At 32.0% G+C, this 22,179-nt stretch overlaps 1 protein-coding gene across 3 annotated transcripts in view; it reads right to left on the minus strand.

Annotated features, from left to right (window-relative positions):
* The window catches only part of SMAP1 (small ArfGAP 1), a 126,220-nt gene that overhangs the window by 74,995 nt on the left and 29,046 nt on the right, over positions 1-22,179 (minus strand). For all 3 annotated transcript variants that reach the window (XM_015600570.2, XM_006926400.3, XM_015600571.2), the window contains exon 2: positions 17,435-17,568. In XM_015600570.2, coding sequence (XP_015456056.1) covers positions 17,435-17,568 — 134 coding nt within the window. The remainder of the gene's footprint in view (positions 1-17,434; positions 17,569-22,179) is intronic.

Genomic DNA, 22,179 nt, shown 5'->3' on the forward strand with positions numbered 1-22,179 from the left:
GTAATTCCTATATACACACATATATGAATACCAAGTAATATTTATTATTTCCTATATATACACACATACTTCCCCTTAGAAAAATAATTTAAATCGCAACTATGAATTTAATTACTCAAGTTCAAAATAGTATATTTTTAATCTTTCACATTTTTTTCAACATACGTGGATCTAGTCTAATGTCTTTTTCTGTGAATACAATACTATCTTTATTTATATTCACTACTTCCTAAAAGTGAATTCCCTGGGTATTTCATGGGTAAATTACTGTTTTAAATATACCACTTGACCAACACTGCTGTTTCCAAGGTAACAACTCAAGATGAAATTTCCTTTGTTTTGACCTTCAAAATACTCTGGGGTTTCATAATTTACAATCAAGATCACTATGGAGAGCAGATAAAAGAGATATAGTGCTGACCTAGAACACTACAGATTTCATTTCTTTGGAGTTATTAACCTCTTCAAGATTCTGCTTAAAGCTACGGATCCTCTTCCTACAAAAAAAACTGTGCCCAAAGGCTGAGTTTTACATACAAATTCAAGAGTTCATAGGATCTTTTCCCTAAAATCTATAAACCCCAAGAACCACTGCTCGAGGGGCATAAAATAATTTAAAAATCATTTCAACAAGTTTAATTAAGATTCAGTATTATCTACAAGTAAGGCCTAGCCAAAGAATACTTCTTGGATATTCTATTACATTAGAAACTAACATTTATAAACAAAATATTATTCTATTACTTTACATCATGCACACAGAGCTTGAGCTCCTTAAAATGTTTTAATTGGTAGAAAAATCAGTTTTTATAATTCCATTTTTTTCTGATTTCCTAGACACACACACCTGCGCCCCCAAGAAAAAAAAAATCCAGCTTTAACAGATTACTAGATGTCAATCTTCAGTTGTAGTCATCTAGTGTACACGGAACTTATCTTCATTCAAATAAAAAATACAGTGACTTTTCTCCCAAATGAGAGTTTTAAAGTATGTAAAATACTAATACACTCACTTCTGGATCCCTCTACTCTACCCCACTTCAACATAAGTATTCTCTCAGAGTAAATGAAATTTCTAAGTCATTCCCTTAGAGATAATGAGAAAGTAAAATAATAGGGATCTGGGAAATATAAGGAGATAGTAAACCAAAAAAAAAAAAAAAAAACAAATTTTTTTGTTGTTATTTAGCACTAGAGATAAAACAGAAGCTAAGACAAAATAAACTCAAGTTTAAAAGTGTATAAGATGCTGATATAATATTGTATGTCAATTATAATTTAAAAATAAATTTTTTAAAAAGTGTGTATGATGAGGAAAAAGTTTATATAAGGTAAACTGACAGTACAAGGTCAGAGGACTCTACTACATTATGACACTCTCTAGCATGAAGTTAGTTCATGATAGGAAATTATATAGAATATATAATTCTGTGTAGAGGGAGAAGAGCTGAGAAACTATTAGTGTAGCATACCCTTCCTGAAAAAATAAAAAATGTTTTCCATCTCAAGCAGTGAAATGATGCTGCATCTTTGTGCCACAGTGGGTATTTGAAAGTAGAGTGATCAAGTTATGTACATTTGGAAAGAATTAGACCAAGAAAAACATTTGGAAAGAATTAGACCAAGAAAAAAATATCTCTTAGTTTGTACAATATCTTCAATGAAGCAAGAAGTAACTTAGACAGAGCTCATAAAACTACGAAAATAAAAATTTGAAGTTTCTATCAAGCAAAGAAGAATGTATGAAAACGTTAACAAAAAAATTAAGAAGACTAAAAACAGTATCTACTATACATGCCATATCTCACTGATCCTGTTGGTATTTTTCTTCACATTTTAACATTTGTGAAACAGTAATACATCTTACAATTGATGTTATCTTACCATGGATTTTTCTCTCGTTAGTCCATAAAATGGAGGTGTATCTTATAATTGGCAATATCCTATATTCAAAGAATATGACTGTACACATTTTATATAAAATATTCTCTTTAATGTAGATCATTAATATTTTATTTTGGCAAAACAAAAATAATTAGAAACAAGATTTACATGTACATTATACCAAATTATTTCATGTTGTAGAAAAGATGCTATCCATCACAATTAGACAAAAGAAAAAAATCTGAAAGGGAGAAGTGATGTTAAAATAATGAGTCATTCCTATATGAGACTACTGCCAAGTGACTGGGTGCAAATGCATTGGTGTGTGTTAGTTGGAACTGGGAGAAACAAGGATTCGGTAATATCACAGATGTAGAAAGACCATTTTGTAAGGAGAAGGAAAACACTGGTAAGCTCAGATAGTTTCTAAAAAGTAGACTAGACTACGGTAGAAGGAGGGTCACCAATGAAAAGATCAGTAGAGATGAAAGGTTAAACAATTTGGAGATGATTAAAACTTGGGGAAAATAAACAGCAGGAGCCGGCATTTTGAGGAGGTGATAGGAGTATGGTACAAACTATCTGTCCACAAAGTTTCAAGACATTATGGGTAAACCTGAAGAGCTAACTGCATCTGGTAATCAGCAGAAGAAAATTATAAAAATAGCCTAACAACTACAATGACAAGCATTAGCTTCAATATTTTTATATATATTATAAAGTGTCTTTATAATATGTATTATTATATATATTGCATATACATATATGGTGTTTTAATTTAAAAAAAAAAAAACATGATTTAGGTATTATTAAAAGGAAATTGAAGCTGCAAGCTGCTAAGTAACAGGCCCAAGATTATTAGTCTCCACAAATATTTAACTCTTGATAGAACCAACATCAGCCATCAGTAGTTTAAATGTCTCAGGATTCATCCAATAAAATTGGGAACTATGTCCTGCAATGGCTTACATCACCAGGCTCTTTGCTTTAGAGGCTCGGTTGTCATTTTACAGATGAGAAAACTGAAGCACAGAAAGGTTATGTGATTTCTTTACTGAGGAATACAATGAACCAGTTACACGGTTGAGACTAGGATCAAGTTCCCTCAGTCTCAATCCTTACCACCATGCACCAACTGATCAAAACAAGTATCCATGAAATTTCGAACAAGATAGAATATCGAAATGACATTATTAAAATGTCATTTCTGTTATTCCTTTTCTTTTAGGTGTTCTTATACAAATGCTTTAGCAAAGTGCACTGTTAGAAAGGAGAATTTTAGTTGCTTATTCTTTGGCAATTTATAATTCAGTTTTCCAGAGCTGAGAAGAGCATAGTGGCTGCAAATAAAAGGGGGGGGTGGGAGGGTATCATAAAAGGCATATGCTTCTTTTAAAAGACAGTGCATTTAGGTACAACATATTTTAAAATTAATATTATTTGTTGTTCCTATTAAATTCAATCTGTCCAATTTTACACATTAGATGCTCCTAGAAAGATGAATTTTACATTGTACTTTTTGAATGAACCATCTTCATCCAAAATCAGCACCATTATAACTGCAAACGAAGGCTTCACCTGGAAATAGTATAACGAATCACACTTAAGAAATCCAAAACCTACTATTAAAAGTATTTTGTCCTCATAAATTCATAACTATGTGTTTATATTTTTTTCCACATAATCTAGTACATAGAACAACATCTGCCCAAAGCCTCACACATCACTTGAGATTCAATTTCAAAAAATACTATTTGAAAAAAAAAAATACTATCTGAATTGAAAGGCTGAAAAGCATTTATGGGCTGATATAGTATCATCGTAATCTACATAGATGAAGCATTTCTATTTCTGAAACTTTTTATGTCGAAAACATTTCATACCCAAGCCTAGTTTTTGCACTAAAAACAATAAAACCTATATTGTAAAAGAGCTGTAAATTTCTAATGTTTTACAGAGACTGAAGAGAACTGGGATTGTCAATTTAAAGTTTTAATTGGCATCTACTTATCGGATTTGTGTAATTTAATAAACTAAAACATACGAAATATAACTAAACAAAAAATCAATATACCTAAAAGTGAAAATAGATAAAAAGAAAATAGGCAGAATCAATCAGTAGGCAAACAAATGGAAAAGAATTCTTATTTTTATGTAACAGTACTATATACGTGTTTTAAAAATCACTGTTTTATGTCAATGTGGTATCTCCAATGGAAAACAAAAAAAAGGTAAATAAGTAGCCCACATAAATAGTTTTACTGGTGGTGGGGGGCGGGGATAAAGGCTTGAAATAAATGTGAAGATAAAAGGGAACAGGAACAGACAAAATAAAATGTGCCTAAGTTTAAATCATGTCAGTATCAGGAAATAATAATAAAAAGCAAGATAAATGATAGGCCACCTGATATTCCAAGTTACTAATCCATTCTCTTGAAAATAAAACTTGTCAATTTTTTTTCTTCCGAAATTCTTCCGAAATCTTGGAAAGCAGAGCTCTTTGTGAAATCCAACTCAGTAATACAACTACTTCTGAGTATGGCTCCTCTTTGTCCTTGCCAAACTAAAGCCAAATATAGTCCAGTCCAGGATTAGTGGCTATGTTTAAGAACTATGGCTCCCTGGATCTCCCCTCTCCTTCACTTTTGTGCATCCTCCCCTTTTTTTCAGTGCCTACCTCCGATCTGTCCCTGTAATGTTTCCTGCACTTTCTCTCTCAGATACTAATAGGTACCTGGTTAACTACCAATTATTGTTAAACTAAAATTCACACTAATGTATTAATTTAGGAAGCTATCTGCATAATTTTCATAAATTTTTAGGTGTGTAACCGATTTGCCCTTCTAGATTTACTGACTGTTTTAAAAAATAGAATAAGTAGAAAAAAGAATAAAACAGTGAGATTACTAATTTCATTGTTGCAGATGATTAGGTTATAATGTGGCAATTAGATCTTTTAAATTCCCAAAGGCAAAAATGCAAAATATTAAAATAATAAAATCTTACATGTTAGTGTATAATGTAAGGATGCTACATGTCTGTGTTAAATCTGGAGGAAGAAAGGTAAAACCATGTAAATTAAAATTCTTCTACCCGATTTTCTGAGGAATAGATGGGGGAAAAGAAGAATCTTATCTCCAGTTCAAAAGATCATTATGTAAGAATAGCAAAACAACTAAAAATGTGTATCACCTGTATGTCTGTGTATGCATGAAATATTTTGGGAAGCATATATGAGAAACTGATAAATATGGTTGTTCCTACATAAGGAAACTGGATTGAGAGACAGAAATGAGAGAGAAACTACTCACTTTATACCTTCTGTACCTTTTAAAGTCTGTACCATGTACATTTATTCCCCATTCCTTCAAACAATAAAACAGGGGGGCTATATTAATCCTATACTGTTTCTAAATAAAATACTATCCAGAGGTAGCTTAGGAAGGGTATCCAAACAGTATGTGAATCAGAGCAAGGAGACCTTCCTCTCACTGGTATCCTCCCACTTCTACTAGGAGAACAAAGTCTTCTGATCAAAGAGGTTATAAATCAAATCAAATTAATACATTATGATAAATCTCACCCAAGATACCTTACATAAAAAATACACTCTAAGTATACATATGGCATTTACCAGAACTTTCCCAGTATCACTGTCATCTTAAAGAAATAGTATTGCTGCTAAAGATTACATCATTGAAATTTCAATGTTTTTGCTTCTTAAAATTTCAATGTATTCGTTTTTTGTGTGGGAGAAAGAATACTACTTGCTCTATTTTCTGTTCATTCAAATTTTTATAACATAAAGACTAAGATTTTCAAACTGCCTTAGTTGAACATATATTAAAAAAAGAAAAACTTAGTTTTTAACAAAAGAAAATGAGTATTTGTAGTCCCTGGATAAATTCTTCATGTCAGTGACTCACCTCTACTACCACTTGAAATTTTCCAGAATAGTTCTCTATCTTCCTTTCAAAAGCCACCAGGATTTCTTGCATAGGAGCAAGCTTTTCAGGACTGGTTTCAAGATCTTTTGGATTCCAGCTGCTGGAAAAGAAGGGCCACCATTTTTGGTCTCAGGAACTCTTTGGAAATATTTAATACAGAGTCCATTCCTTCAGTTTTCATAAAATTGTGTTTTAGGGGAGTTGTTCTCTTCTGTTTTAACTATTCTTTTCAAGAACAAAGTAAGTAAACCACACATTTAAAAATTAGAATTTTAAATGATGTGTAATTAGAGCAACCAGTTTTCATATTTTTCACAATGTCTAGTGATTTTCAGATCTTGATTTATCTGTTGCAGCATTTACTCATTGCTAAAATTCAGAGGCTGCATTTTTTAAGCAATAAAATTAAAAATTGTTATGATAAAGTTGAAAAAGTTTCATATTACTGCCTTTTGTCATCTGTACTTACTCTGAATTTTATAGCACTAGAAGTCCAGGAATAAACCACTACTTTCAGCCTAAGTGTTTAAGGCCCAGCTCAGGAGTCATCATGGCCTCTTCCCTCCTCTGTCAGAAGTCTTAGTGATTCTAACTCTAATATTTCTGTATGCTTCCCCCAATAATCAACTCCACTGCCACTACTGTCATTCAAGATCCAGTCATCCAATGCCTAAGCCACCAAAGGAACAAGCCTTTTAGATTTATGTTCTTAAAAGGAACATAACATTAAATGTCACTCTTCAAATTATAACATTTTAAGAACTCTCTGCTTTGTCTCTATCCCCACTCCCTATCACTCTTAGGATCAAGATCAAGCCAGCCCCTAGCGGCAAGATTCACCTTTACCACCCATGGCACACATAACTGAACCCAATGCTCTGTTCACAGAAAAGTACCTTACTTTCTCAAACAGAACATGTTTTCTCCATCTTTCTGCCTAAAAGGCCCTCTGCACATCACAGTATGTTTTTAGACATTCATAAACAAATAAAGGACACTATAAAAATAGCAATGAAACATTTTAAAAATGTTTGAATTTATCTCACTAGATACTGACATACATATAGATGTGTGTGTGTGTGTATGTATATATATATATATATATATATATTTTTTTTTTTTTAAAGAGCTGCTATTAAGTAACTTGAAGTTACTTAGAACCAAGAAGTTACTTAAAACCAGAACCCAGGTCTATAGAGTTCCAAGCCAGTGCTTTGACTATGCCTGCTACCATTATATACTCATATAATGCAGGGAAGAGAAGTGATTACACCTTTAAAATAGCATGTGTAATGAAATTAATCATAATTGTTTCCAGATGATCCCTTCATACAGGTATTCATTCACTGCTACCTAACAATTTCCAAACAAATATAGCACTCTATAAAGGGACAAGTATGCCCTTATCTTCAAATAAGTTATTATTCCTTTAGTTATACTCTCTCAGTTCCACCTAGTTCGGCAGTATAAAAATAACAGAGTTAATTAATGAAAGACTTCCACTAAGCAACATCTTATAATGCTTTTCATTGCTTTGACCTCAAAACTACAACCAGTTACTAGGAAAAAGAGAATTCTAAAAACTATTACTGACCTTTTAAAAAGTTTAACCTTAAAAGGTTAACAAATCAAGAGAAATAAAATGCAGGGCACAACCTTGTACATTCAAATTCAAATTCAAAATAAATGTGATGTTTTCCCAAATGGATTGTTTAAAAATGAAAACTTCTTATTGAACTTCGCAGATTAAATTTTGTTAATAGGCAGTATCAAATTTCTTACTTTCTTTACCTTACTTTGCACATGTAGACAATACTTAAACCCAACACTGTAAGCTGCCCACTTGCTCTGCTCTTCTTTAAGGACACATTTAATGATCATGGCAAGGGGTTAGCATAAACTGAATCTAAATTGTCTTAAAAAGTTAAGCATGTACATGAGGCCATGATTGAGAAATTCTGTCAGTTTGATGGAATTATAATGAGCATGCTTCCTACAAAATAAGAAAAAAGTTGCCTGACCTTAGGTTTTCTTGAATAAATGTATACCAAGATTTGTGCACTGAAAGCGTATTATGTGCCTATTTCTATAATAAGACACTATGAAAATTTATCTAAGGCTCAAAATCTAAAGAGATTAAACAATGTTCTAACACATATAGGTTAAATGTAATTAAATCATGGCGCTCTCCTAGTTTTAAACTAGAATTTTATTCTATTAAATATTACTTGTCATAAAAATTCTGTAATAACAGTGACAATTTTTAAAGCTCCCAAGAAGCTCCTCACACACAAAAAAAACATAACTAGAAAAAAACAAAAACTGATGGACAATATTTACAACAAAACTTGGTGATGAAGTCTCACCATAAATCCAAAATCCCATCAAAGCACTAATGATCTTCGGATCTGCATGATGCCTGCAACTAATGAGGAGTTGGGCGATCTACGAACAAAATAATAAAATAGTGAAGAGAGACAAACTGGGATTTACAGTAAATCAATTTGAGGAAAGCACATGAAACTGAAAAGATTTTCACCCAATTCAACAAGTGCAAAGGGTCCACAATAAGCTTAGAATGGAGGGAAACCACCTGGCCCCTATGAACTTTCACAATGTAACCGCCAAGCTTCCCTTCCAGGACAAGGCTCTACACTAAGAAGAAACTACTGGGAAATAATTCAAAATTAAGCAGGACAAGAATAATGTAGATAAAGGAAAGAAAAGGTTCAGATAAAAGTGGGAGAACAGAGCAAGAAAATATTAGAAAATAAGTGATCTTATTTTTGAACATTATGTGAAAACAACTGAAGAGAGAGGTCTGCTAAGTTAGAAAAGTGATCTTGAATATCAATTCCTTTTAAAAGTAATAGAAAAAATAATGTCATATAAAAATAATAAAGATCAAATCTCATACATAGTTATTAGAAGAGAATAAGAAGCAGAATAACATCTCCATAATGAAACCACACTAGAACAAATATGCCCAGAAAACAAATCGAAACTATAGCCTAATTCAGAAAGAGCTAAAAGACATGTACGAGATATAAAATATGTGAGTTAAAAGACATGTGAAGTTATGAAAGAACAACTAAATCAGGAGTTAAAAACATTGAAAATTAAAATCTCGGAAAGAATTAGAAAAAATATTTTAGAAATGAATATGAAATAAAATGGAACATGAGAACAAATAAACACAATAATGGCCTAAGAAAACTGGAGAGGCAAAAGAAAAAAATATTTAAAATTAAAAAAAAAAGTAACGAAAAGCATCTAAGAGAAAGTGACAAATATGGGAGTTAGACAATGAAGATCTAACATACAGGTAAGAGAGTCACTAAAGAAGAAAACTCAAAGAAAAAGGAATACTAAAAAACTAATTTTAAAAAAGTCACTGAAATAAAAAAAAATTTTTTGAAACTACATATTCAAAGTGCATACCAAGATATACGATGAAAATATTAAGCAAAAGGCCACAGTGGCTACAGGCAAACACATAAGTATGATATATCTAAACAACTGCTATGCAACAAAAAAATAATTTAAGCCAATTATATTGCTTTAAATTTTCTAGTAGCCTCTTTAAAAAAAAAACAAAAAACAGGTAAAAATAATCTTAATAATATATTTTATTTAATGCATCTTTCTCCTCTGCAGAACTCCCATAGAAAACATAATAACTTATCTCACCTTCATCAATGCAATACATTATTAGATCCTGTTCCAAGTAAAACAAACCTGGACAATTACATGATTTACGGAAAATTTACATTTCAATTGCCTGTCAATATTCTAGTTCCAGCTTTCTATTGTTAAAAGATGTAAGAGGTACCTCACAGAAATGCTGTCCTATCAACTGAAAGCTATTTTATTTCACAAAATTAATATGTGATTTTTAAAGAATAAAATTTATCGTAACTTCATCTGAAATATACTTTCAAAGAGGAAAAAAACTTTAGTCTATTTTAGCCACTTCCATCCCCTACCTCTCATAATCCTTTAGATCTCAATTTTACCAAAAGATGGGCACCAATATAAGTACCTGTAATTTTAGTTGCTTTTTTAGCTACAGAGAAATATTTAAAGTATCTATCAATTCTCCTTTGCCTATTTTCCCTGTATGGATCTTAATTGATTAGGAGTTCAAGGTGAGGCCACAGAATACAGCAAAGCTTACTGATGAAGATTAGTGAAAACCCATAATTTTAGCTTCCTTATAAAAAAATTGTTTTCTAAGAAAGATCAAAAGTTTAAATTAAGACAAGCAGGTAAATGCAATGACACATCTATTACTAAATTAAACTAAAGGCTACAAGTTACCTTACGGATTTTTCTAGGAATAACAATGTTATAATAGAAATCTAACCCATTTAGCCAGTAATTCTTTTTCCTAATGAAAGAAAATATAAAAAGTAAAAATATTTGTTCAAAACATTTTTTAGAGCCTATCTTTAACTTAAACTGAGAATACTGTCACATTTTTCTGAATTATCCAAGAGTACAGGAAATTTTTATCCTATGAGGTGAAATCTGACATTTGGAAAAAGTTGAATCACCTCTCTAACTGTAACATACTAATGCTTATGAACTGCTGTGGTAACCAAAGAGGACTGAGCATACAATCAAAGAATTTCAAGAATTGTAGAGACTTCAGAGTAATTCAAAGTATTCACTACCTTTCCATTCAATACCTGAATACCAGCTACACATTTCCAAGTGGCTGTCCAGCTCTGCACAAACCATTCTAGTAATGGTAAACTCACTACTTTCCAAGGCATTCAATTTCAGTTTGAGATGGTTTGAAATACCACAAAGTACCACCTTTCTAGTATGTGCATATGTTACCCTGGAATTTCCACAAAGTAGCTTAAGTTATATTCCTTATGACTGCTGAATTTTTGAATTTCAAAGTATATAGGAATATGAGGAGAAAAGGATAGAGACCAAGAAATGAAAAAAGACACCACATAAAAATATAAGATAAATTGAGGAGAAATGCTTGATTTTTTTTTCACTTTCTCCATTCTCCCCATTGCTAAAGACAGCAAGCATTATCTCACAGAATTATATCAAACCAAAGATTGTTCTCAGCATGCCATTAAAAAAAAGCAGAGTATTCCTAGCAACATGGGTAGCCCATCACAAGGACTACAAATACACATGCAATATAGTTTCTAACTACTTGAAGCTTACAATTAGGTTAACTCAACAAACATGCACAAAGGTAAATAACAATGTATTACTAGATAATTAAGCACAATCTATACTCAGAAGTTTTTATCAAAATAGGGATTTCAGATTAAAGAATGGGAAGAATCTGACTTGACAGAAGGAATATGCAAAAAACAATTTCCAATAAAGACAAAAGGAGAATCAAAACAAAACAAAACAAAAAACAAATAAACAAAAACAAGAACACATCATCAGATTGCTTCAATAGGAAAAGCTGTCTCTCAGCCACAGCGATCTATTGTAAAGCATCTGGAGTAAGGTCTAAGTCACAGGATGAAGCACCTGACTACGAATTTAAGAAAATTAGTACTTTTATGAGTCTCAGAGTTGAGCCAATGCAAATCCCTAGGAGCAAGGTACAATCGTCAAAGCAGGGTTCCAGGCAGATTATTCTAGATATGGTGTGTAAAATAGATGGAGAAGTAAGAATAGGAAGATCAGGAAGACGCTAATGCCTTAGATATGGTGCAAAAAATGAGAATGGAAAGCAACAGAAGGAACAAAAGAACTGACGGAATATAGGGGTATAAGAAAGAAAGAACCACTGAACACCACAAACTTTAAGATTAACTGGAACAATGATATTAACTAAGAAAAAAAGCCAGTCTGAACAACCAGATAATTATTTTTAAAAAAGATATGTCAAGTTTCAGGTAAACAGACATTTACCAATCTGAAAATTTACAAATGCTACACATTAATAACCGTGACTGTAGCCAGAATTTCCTACACTGAAACACTAAAACAATTTCATAAATCCTTTTTTCCTGTTTTTATATGGAACATATAGAGGTTTTGTTGATACTGCTATAAAGCAATGGTCAACTCTGGCATTCTATTCTATACTCAAATGCATAATGTTATCTGACAAAAAACAAAATCTATGCCTGGTCATATGTATTCTTTTCTCTTAACCTCTATCATTGTATTAACAGCTAGTTTCCTTTGCTTCGTTGTGAAGCATTTTTCATAAAGCAACAAGATTTTTAATTATTTCACAAAAGTTACTGAACATACAAAGATAAGTAGATAATGTAAGGCCATGTTAAAATTCCAGTGTCATGGAATCAAACAACCTAACTCCAGCCTCATAGAATGTACAATTAAAATGGATGCTTGAAAAAATTACCAATTACTTCATGCTTAGGATATCCAATGTTTCCTAAGAATGATAAATGAACAACAAAGGCCTCCAATAGGCAATCTAAAAAAGAACTAAAACTCATTGTAGAAGTCACTACTGGAAAGAGAAGGAAAACATACACACACACCCCCAAACCCCCCGCCCATCCTAGCTGAATCCATGAGAATAAATGAGTTTTCTTATGGAGAAAAACAAAGGAGCAAAGGGCTAAAGATAAAACTATAGAAAATATCCAGTAGGAGGGAAAAGTAGAAACAGAAATAGTAAAATATTCAGATACTAAATAAAGCAACAAAGTAATGTGGCGCAGTAACTTTAGCTTCTTTTACAAAGACACAAGAAGGCAGTGGTTAGTGTCAAGTGAAGCAGGAAGATCAAGGAGGAGGATGAAGAGTTGGATTTGTCCATTAGGGATAAGTAGTGATCTTTGTGAGTGAAAACTTAGCGGGAGGATGGGAAAAGAAATAAGCAATTGTAAAAAAAAGGTAAAGAGATGAAAATTGCTCAAGAAATTCAACTGCTAAAGGAAGATTAAGAGCTAGTCCCCATAAGACTAGTGGCTGGCACAGCTGGGAGGCCTCACTGGTTGAATGAGCAAACAAAGAAATAGTAGAGTATAGCAGCGTCAAGGGATGTATGTTAGGAGAACAAGGGTATGAGGGGGACTTTTTTTAGGGAAGGGGGAGGGTAAGGCAACATGTTTCGAAGAAAAAAGAATTTAAAGATGCCTCTAAGTGAATATAAATTTTTTGATTAGGTGGGAAAGAATGAAAATAAAGGCAGAGAAACTAGCAGCCAGCACCTTCTTCTACTCTGCCCCTAAAAAAAAAAAAAAAAAAGAAGAAGAAGGAGAAAAAGAATAAAAAGCAGGGAGTCTAAGCAGAAACATTCAGAGGTTGGGTCTGACAGAAAATGAGAGGGAAGAAAGCTATTCTTTTGTTATAAGAGTAAATAACGATGTGAAAAGAACTGAAAAAAAAAAAAGAAGAAGGAGAAAAAGAATAAAAAGCAGGGAGTCTAAGCAGAAACATTCAGAGGTTGGGTCTGACAGAAAATGAGAGGGAAGAAAGCTATTCTTTTGTTATAAGAGTAAATAACGATGTGAAAAGAACTGGGTTTAAAAACTTTCCTTCTAGACCAAAATGTAGTCAAAGCTAAAGTAAAAATGGTAAAGATATGAAAAGAGGGAGTGGAAATGCCTATAAAATGTTTAAGGCAAGTTAACGAAGGATAAATCATATGCCTGGAAACTGGACAATTTCAAATGTAAAGTTCTCCAAGATATATTTTATACATGAAAAAATTTTAGTTGCACGGCTTTAGTGTCCCCAAGAAAATACAAAGTACCTCATCAGTAAATGACACCAGTAAGCAATAAAAGAATCTGTGAAAGAAGATTAAAGATTTATAGATACACAAAGTATTAAAAGTAGTCCGAAAGTTATAAACATAAATATCAAATATATGGAATATATGTTGCAATATGGACAAAGTCTTACAAAGATGTTTTATTAGGCAGCACAACTTACAAGCCTCTGTACAAAGTGAGCTAAGAAACTTGAGAGCACAAGTAATGTTTTCTCTATGATAAAAATAAGTATTCTTCATTTTAACTCCTTCAATGCACACAATGAAAAATGATTAAGAATTTTTAAATAAAGGGTAAAAATTAAAAATAATACTTGAGGTTAACGAACCAGTACAAAATAAAAAATAAAAGCTACAGTATTTATAAAAGTATTAAAAAACTGGTCCTTTCCAAAAAATTGAGAAGTACCTGACAACAAATCCGATATCAAAGACATCTAACCTGAGCATGAATCACATTTTAAAAAAGAATATTGATTAAAATTTAAGGTAAGTAGCTCTATTTTTATGCTAACAAAAATCAAAATAAGTTTTGGTAGGCAAACTATTTTCTTTTAAAAACAAGCATATAGCAATTCTAACACAGCTATAATATAGCAGATGCCCTAAAAACTAACTCTCACATTCACAATTGATATAAATATGGTAGACATATACCAGCTGATAAGAAAGCTTGAGGCAAAAAATACATTTTACATAGTCACATAAAAAACAAAACAAAACATTTTTTTTAATAGCTTGACTGGACTCAGATTAAATCACATTTCCATGTTCACTAATAAAAGATCTAAAAAACTGAGTATGGTCTTTAAAAATTAGAAACATGATTTTCATGATATGTGGGGTGGCAGTAGGGGAAGATGTAGGGTAGAATTTATGCAGTGAAAGTATTTCTCTCTATAAATAAATACTACTCAAATACTTTTTATATCAAAGAAATTCTTATAAAATACCATATGAATAAGGAACACTAAATCACATTGTGATCTTTACCTTCTCTAATCTGACTTGAGTCAGAGTTAATAAGAATGAACTCCAAAAGATAAACATTCCAATGTATAGCAACCAAAGGGTATAGAAATCAGTGCAGTGGTTGCCCCTGGAATACCTGACTGGCACAAAGAAACTTTCTAGGGTGATGGAAATGCTCTGCATTATCTTGAATGGGGTGTTGGTGACACAGTATAGACATCTGCCAAGACACATAAAACTCACTTATGTTTGTAAATTTTTCTCTTTGTTATTATACATCAATTTTATACAAGCAAATAGACAGAATGCCAAAGCATAGAGACGGATTATACGGAACATATCTACCACCTCAGGAAACAAGATATGCTTAAATTTGAATAAGGAGCAACCTCAATAGACAACTGATATGATTACCTAACTATTCATCTCAAAATGCCTTAACATCCAACACTACTAAAAATAAACTAATTGTTTTTCACAAATATTCTTAAAAAGTAATTCATTTATACTCAATAACATCACACAATTAATCAATTTGTTTATTTACTCAGTAGTACATTTAGCAACCAATTTATCATAGTAGATTCACCAGAAACTGCTTAAGATCAGAAAGATATTCAAGGCAGCAATACTGAGGGTCTCATAAAATGAAAAACTGGACTAATACTAATAACTGACAAGCTAATATTATTGAGTGTTTAAAATGTGCTAGGTACTGTTCTCAACACTTTATCCATATTAAGTTATTTGATCCTTACAGCAATCTACAGAAGTAGGCACTATTATTATTTTCACTGCACAAATGAAAAAACTGAGGCATGTGAAGTCAAATATCCACTTGTAACCACCCAGGTCTAGGTCTGGCAGTCTGACTCTAGGGACAACTTAACTTTCTTAATCACTTTGTTCTACTGCCTCTCTAGAATCAGTTCCCTTGAAGTTTTCTAGGCTAAAATAAAGGTTGTGTTCTGTAGTATGGAATCTTGGGGTCTTCACCATTTACATGCTGATTTATATTGCACAATAGTCCCAGAATGATTTTTAAAGAACAGCTCTGGCTTCCTTGTGATTACTCACGAAGCCTACTATAAGAATACTGGATGGTACATCTGTGTCTATTTTTTTTAAGTAAAACTTGACTGTCTACTCATGTGGTTTTTTTAAGTGAATGCGTCCAGGAAAACCTGGAAGAGGAGCTCTGTGGTATATGGAGCTATGCAGAGAATTCTCTGGTGACAAGTACTTATCAAAAGTTTTGCATTCCAAAACAATTCTCATTTCAGGAAGTTGTTAGTTGGAACCATACAAATAGTGTTCAAATACAATTTCAAAAGCTATCACTTAACAATTGTTTTCAAAATCCTCACATTTTTAATAACACGGTAGTATCTTACTATGTACCTGCAAACTATTCCACAGAAAACCAGTAAAATGCAGCCCCCTGGGAAGTTCTGATCTAAGCTATAAGAAAAGTACAGATGCCCACCTCAAATAACTTGCTGTTCAACTCCTTTCAACAGTCTAGTTGAGAAAAATAATATTTCTCAAGAAATGAATTGTCCAGGGATTGCACATTTTTTCCTTAGTTTAGAATAAATCATTAAAAAGGAAATACACTTTGGGTTCTGAATGTTTGTACCTACATAATCCATTACAAATGCCAAGTTACATTTTCAAGCTACACTTCACATTTTCTTGAAGACAACTTAAGAAACGACATCCTGAAATTTGCTACCACAGTTACTACAGAGATGATATTAAGAACACTGCCTTATAATAAAATGCTCTGCTTCCTTGATATAACAAGGATCTTGAGAATACATAAAGTATCATATTTCCTTTTACGCCCTAGTCAGGAAAAAGCTCAAAAATTTATTTAAAACTGAATGAAATAAATTATGCTCGTCTTTATAATCTGAAGATTTCTATTTTCTTCTGAGTATTTTTGAAGTTTAATTTTTAACAATACTTAAAAATATTTGCTCCATCTAGAATTTTTTGGTATAAATATGTCCTCCGTATAGAAGTTTTAGTTTCTTTAACCAAATCTATATATCTTTTTTGATGACCTGTTCCCCCTCAGAATTCTATTCTATTCTTTCTACTCTTACTCTCACATCTCAATTTTTGTGTTATTTTTGTTTTTTCTGATTGTAATATCATTAGGTTCAACTATATATATTTGCATATTTAGCTTACGTACTAACTAAAAGTTCTCTGAAAAGGGGATAAGAAAAAGTAGTGTAATTTCACTGTGAATTATAAAATAAAACCAGTAGTAATAATCGTTTTTACATTAGCGTCAACCTTAAAGGTTAGAAAGCATGATTTTTGAGAATTTAAAATTGTCATACTGGAAAAATGGCAAACGCTTAAAATTACAAATCTATCTCTAACAAAGCTAAAACCTTCAAGACAAGTCCAAATTAGTCATTAGAACATTTGCAAGCTTGACTTTCTTCCAAATATTAGGCCTTGCCTGCAAATGAAGAGCATCTCTGTACATAAAGAAAATCTTGAAAGTTAGTTTTTAGATGAGAGGTAGTTTATTCTTTATCTTTATCCAGGCTCCCTCTACTGACCACAAAACAAAAGAAACTATGGAATTTTACTGGCAAATTTCATCAATGCAAGAAAAAGGAATTAATTTTTTAAATACCTCAAAAATCAACATTTTAGATAAAAATAGATTAAAATCTGACTTTACTATAGACCCAAGAAGAAATAAACACTGCTATTTACAATTCAAAGAACACTCAAATTTTATATGTGGCACATACCATTTTAACATACTCCTTTTCAATATCAATCCCCGGTGCAAAAAAGGTTAAAGATTTTAAATTTATTTTAAACATTTTTAATAATTTTTCAGTATGGATATGTTTACCTGTATCTGTTCTGGTGTCCATTGGTCTAGGTTGACTGACTTGACCCTGGATATATGAACTCCAAGATTTCTGTGAATTCCAGCACATCTGATGCAAATAAACACACCGATATTCCAGGAAGCCCATCGGGGACCTAATTAAGGAGAAGAAAAAAAAAGCCAAGTATTAAAAACTACAATCAATATCATGACAACACACAAATTAAACATCATTCTCATTTTTTATACTATTATAATGGATGCTTACAAAATTTACATGCTTAAATTTTCAAATGGCACTAGTAGCAGCTTGCTAAGAAGACACGTGTCTTGGCTGTGCTGAAACATTATAAATCAACCTGCAAGAAGAACCTTAATGAGTTTACTAATTTTGCTTTCCTAGAAAACTTCTCCAAAATCTAAGAATTTAAAATTAATTTATGTGAAGTTTTTTCACTCGGCATATGTGAACCAGTAGTATAAAATTACAGTAAAAAATAAGTTCTTTACTAAATGTGTAGTGTAGTTTAAAGATTACCAACAAATAAAAATCAAAGAGAGTCTTAAAAATGAAATGTAGATGTTAGTAAGAAATAGACAACCAACCTATTTAAAAAATGGGCAAAAAGGTATAAATGGGTAATTCACAGAAGAAGAAATATATAGCCAATAAACATATAAAAACATACACAATCTGACTGGTAATTAGGGGAAATGCCCTGTAAAGCTATAACAACCCCCATTTTACGTTCGACACATTGAAAAATTTTTAAATCTATTAAGTGTTGGCAAAGATGAGAAACAACAAAGACTGCCTCAAGAAGCCTTAGATCAGATTAAACTCAAATACAACCCTGAGATTAAGAAATTTAACAGATGAACTAAGGTGTGCTAGAAAATGTTAGTACTTTGGGTCATGGTCAAAAAATTCTGAAAAATGCTGTGGAGAAACTCATATAAGTATATAAGAGCCTTAGCTGTATTATATTCTTCATATCTTTGAATATTTTTTCTTGATAATTTTTAATGTTATTATTTTCACATATTGCTTGCATAATTAAAGTAACAATGAAAAAATAAAAGTAATATCTGGGAATTATGTCAAATATTCAGACACTTATATCTAACTGATTTACTGTATATATGTTTTTATAATCAAATGATCTAATCTAAATCATCTGATTATAAAAACATATATACAGTAAGAGATAGCAATAAAAATCAACTTTTTTTAAATTTTAGGCTTCTGTTTTAGGTGCATACTTTTTATCTAAAGGTGAGCATCAATCTACAAAATAACACTGAAGCCAGTAATTATAATGCAGTAAAATTATCCCCCACCTCATTCCTTAGGTGGTAGGGTATGCATATACACAATTTATGCCAAAATGTCCTGCTTTTAAATTTAGAAATTACACCTAAAAACCAACAAATATCTGGGACATGCTCTATTTGAATATTTGTTTGATTGCTACAAGTGTCAAGATGAATCAGAAGCCAAAAAAAAATGTACTGTCAACTACGTTGCCACTTTTGAGCTGTATAAATTACACTGAACCAGTAGCAAACTGAGCAACAAAGTTCTCACCTGTTAAATGGAATTAGGATTGGCTGTACTCGTTACTTAGGTGAGACTTGTATAGAAAACATTTTGAGAAGTCCTAGCCACAACAATCAGACAAGAAAAAGAAAAGGCATCTAATTGGAAAGGAAGAAGTAAACTGTCTTTACTTGCAGATGACATAATACTATATGTAGACAACCCTAGAGATTCTACCAAAAAGACTCCCATTTATAATTGCATCAAAAAAAAAAACCCCTAGAATAAATTTAACTAAGGAAATAAAAGACCTGTACTCAGAAAATTATAAGACACTGAAGAAAGAACATGAAGAAGACACAAATAAATGGAAGCAAAAGCCATGCTCATGGATAGAATTAACATCATTAAAATGTTTATACAATGCAAAGCCATCTACAGATTCAATACAATCTCTATCAAAATACCAATGACATTTTTCACAGAACTAGAATAATTCTAAAATTGACAGGGAACCATAGAAGACCCCAAAATAGCCACAGAAATCTTGAGAAAGAAGAATAAAGTTGGAGGTATCACACTACCTGATATCAAACTATACTACAAGGTTACAGAAATCAAAACATTATGATCTTGGCATAAAAACAGACATGCAGATCATGAAGCAGAATGGAGAGCCCAGAAATAAACCCACAACTATATGGTCAATTAATCTGTGACAAGGGAGGCAAGAATATACAATGAGGTAGAGACAGTCTATTCAATAAATGCCATTGAGAAAACTGGATACACACACACACACACACACACACACACACACACACACACACACACGAAACTGCACCGCTTTCTTACACCATATACTAGAATAAACTCAAAATGGATTAAAGACTTAAATGTAAGACCTGAAACCATAAAATTCCTAAAAGAAAACATAGGAAGTCAATTCTGACATCACTCTTAGTAATTTTTCTGATTTATCTCCTCGGCAAGAGAAGCAAAAGAAAAAAATAAACAAATGGGACTACAGCAAAGGAAGCCATCAAGAAAATGAAAAGACAACCTACTGAATGGGAGAAGATATTCACCAATGATATATCTAAAAAAGGGTTAATATCTACTAGAGGGGAGGGGTGTGGGGGAGAGGGCAGTAGATGGGGAAAAAATTAAAATAATTTCTTCAATTAAAAAAATAAAGGTGGTTAAAATCCAAAATACAGAAGGATATCATACAACTTAACACTCAAAAAACAAGCCATCTGATTAAAAAATGGGCAGAGGACCTGAACAGACATTTCTCCAAAGAGGACATACAGATGGCCAAAAGACATATAAGAAGATACTCGGTGTCACTTATCACCAGAGAAAGGCAAATTAAAAACCAGAATGAGATATCACCTCACACCTGTCAGAATGACTATCATCAATAAATCAAACAAGTGTTGGAGAGGATGTGGAAAAGAGGAAACACTTCTGCACTGTTGGTGGGATTGCAAATTGGTACAGCCGCTATGGCAAACAGTATGGAGGTTCCTTAAAAAATTAAAAATGGAACTACCTCATGACCCAGCAATTTCATTTCTGGGTATTTATCCAAAGAAATCCAAAACACTAATTGGAAAAGATATATGCACCCCTATGTTCACTGCAGCATTATTTACAATAGCCGAGATATGAAAGAAATCTATGTGTCTATAGAAAGGTGAATGGATAAAGAAAATGCCATAAAAAGGAATGAAATCTTGCCATCTGCAACAACATGGATGCTAACTGAAATAAGTTAGACAGTGAAAGACAAATACCATATGATTTCACATATATGTGGACTCTAGAAAACAAACTAACAAACAAAACAGAAATAGACTTGCAGATACAGAGAACAAACTGATGGTTGTCAGATGGGAGTGGGGCTGGGGAGGGTGGGTGAAAAAACGCAAAGGGATTAAGAAGTACAAACTGGTGATTACAAAACAGTCACAGAGACATAAAGTACAGCAATAATACTGTAATAACCAGGTATGGTACACCAGGTGGGTACTGGACTTATCAGTAGGGATCACTTCATAAATTATGTAAATGTCTAACCTTTATGTTGCATATAAAACATAAAGTAATATAAAATGTTAACTGTAATTGAAAATTTTTTAAAAATATTTTGAAAGTTTTAAAGTAATAACAAGTACAAATTATTGTCATAAGAAATTATTTCTTTCTTTTTCTGAAAAGTTTCTATATTGGTCTGCAAAACAAGTGTATCTTAACTTTCCTTAAAAAACAATTTCCAAAAAGGCAGTGAGTCAAAAGCACAATGTGAAAACAAAAGATTTGCAATGCAATCCAAGTGCAGCTTGGATTTTCTGTTCTCAAAATAGAATGATTCCCCTCAGAATATCTGCTAAGGGACCCATAAGTCAAATACAAATGGAGATTTTTCTTACAGCACAATTTTTCTGATGTAGCAAACATTATGATTGAATGAATGAATTGGGAAGCGTCATTAGCAAAATGTTATAGTGACTGTCCAAGCAGGTAAAAAGCTACAGTACACAATACAGTGGTGCATTTTTACTATACCCAAAGATAATAAAGAGATTAATGTATATAAAAGCATATGTAACTATAGTGTTAGCAGTAAGAGAAGAAAATGGCTATATTACTATTGAGCAAAAGCTAGCTATAATTAAATGTTAGATGAAGTTTAGGTTTTATGTAATAAAACCTAAGGCTACAAAAATCATTTTATTGACTCCTGAAAGGAAAAAAAAATTTTTTTGCTATCACTTATGGGAAACTTAAGCCCCACTTTTACCTACTGAAATAATAATATAATTTTGTCAATGCATCTTTCTTTGGAATTAGCTATCATATCTTAACAATATCGTTAGGAACCCCCAAAAATAGATTTTTAAAAATCTAACTGAAATTACAAATGGATTATTCATTCTAAAATATTAGCCTGGCAAATTTACCTAAAACTGCCTTGATAAAACAATAGACGCTCAACATGGCAGTCGTTCATTTATTGGTATGAAATTCTCATTTTCCATTCACCAAACTGTTCAGTGGGTACTTGCCAACTCTGTGCCAAATAAATGCTGTTAAAAGACCATAGACACAAAGTTCCCAGACTCAGGAGGCCAAGCCAAGAATAAACAGGTATGACTATTTAAAAACAATCTGGTGAAACCTAGTAAAGTTCTAGAAGAATAAATCCTTCTACCAGGCA

This window comes from Pteropus alecto, unplaced genomic scaffold (assembly GCF_000325575.1).
Source record: "Pteropus alecto unplaced genomic scaffold, ASM32557v1 scaffold7, whole genome shotgun sequence".
Taxonomy (NCBI): Eukaryota; Metazoa; Chordata; class Mammalia; order Chiroptera; family Pteropodidae; genus Pteropus; species Pteropus alecto.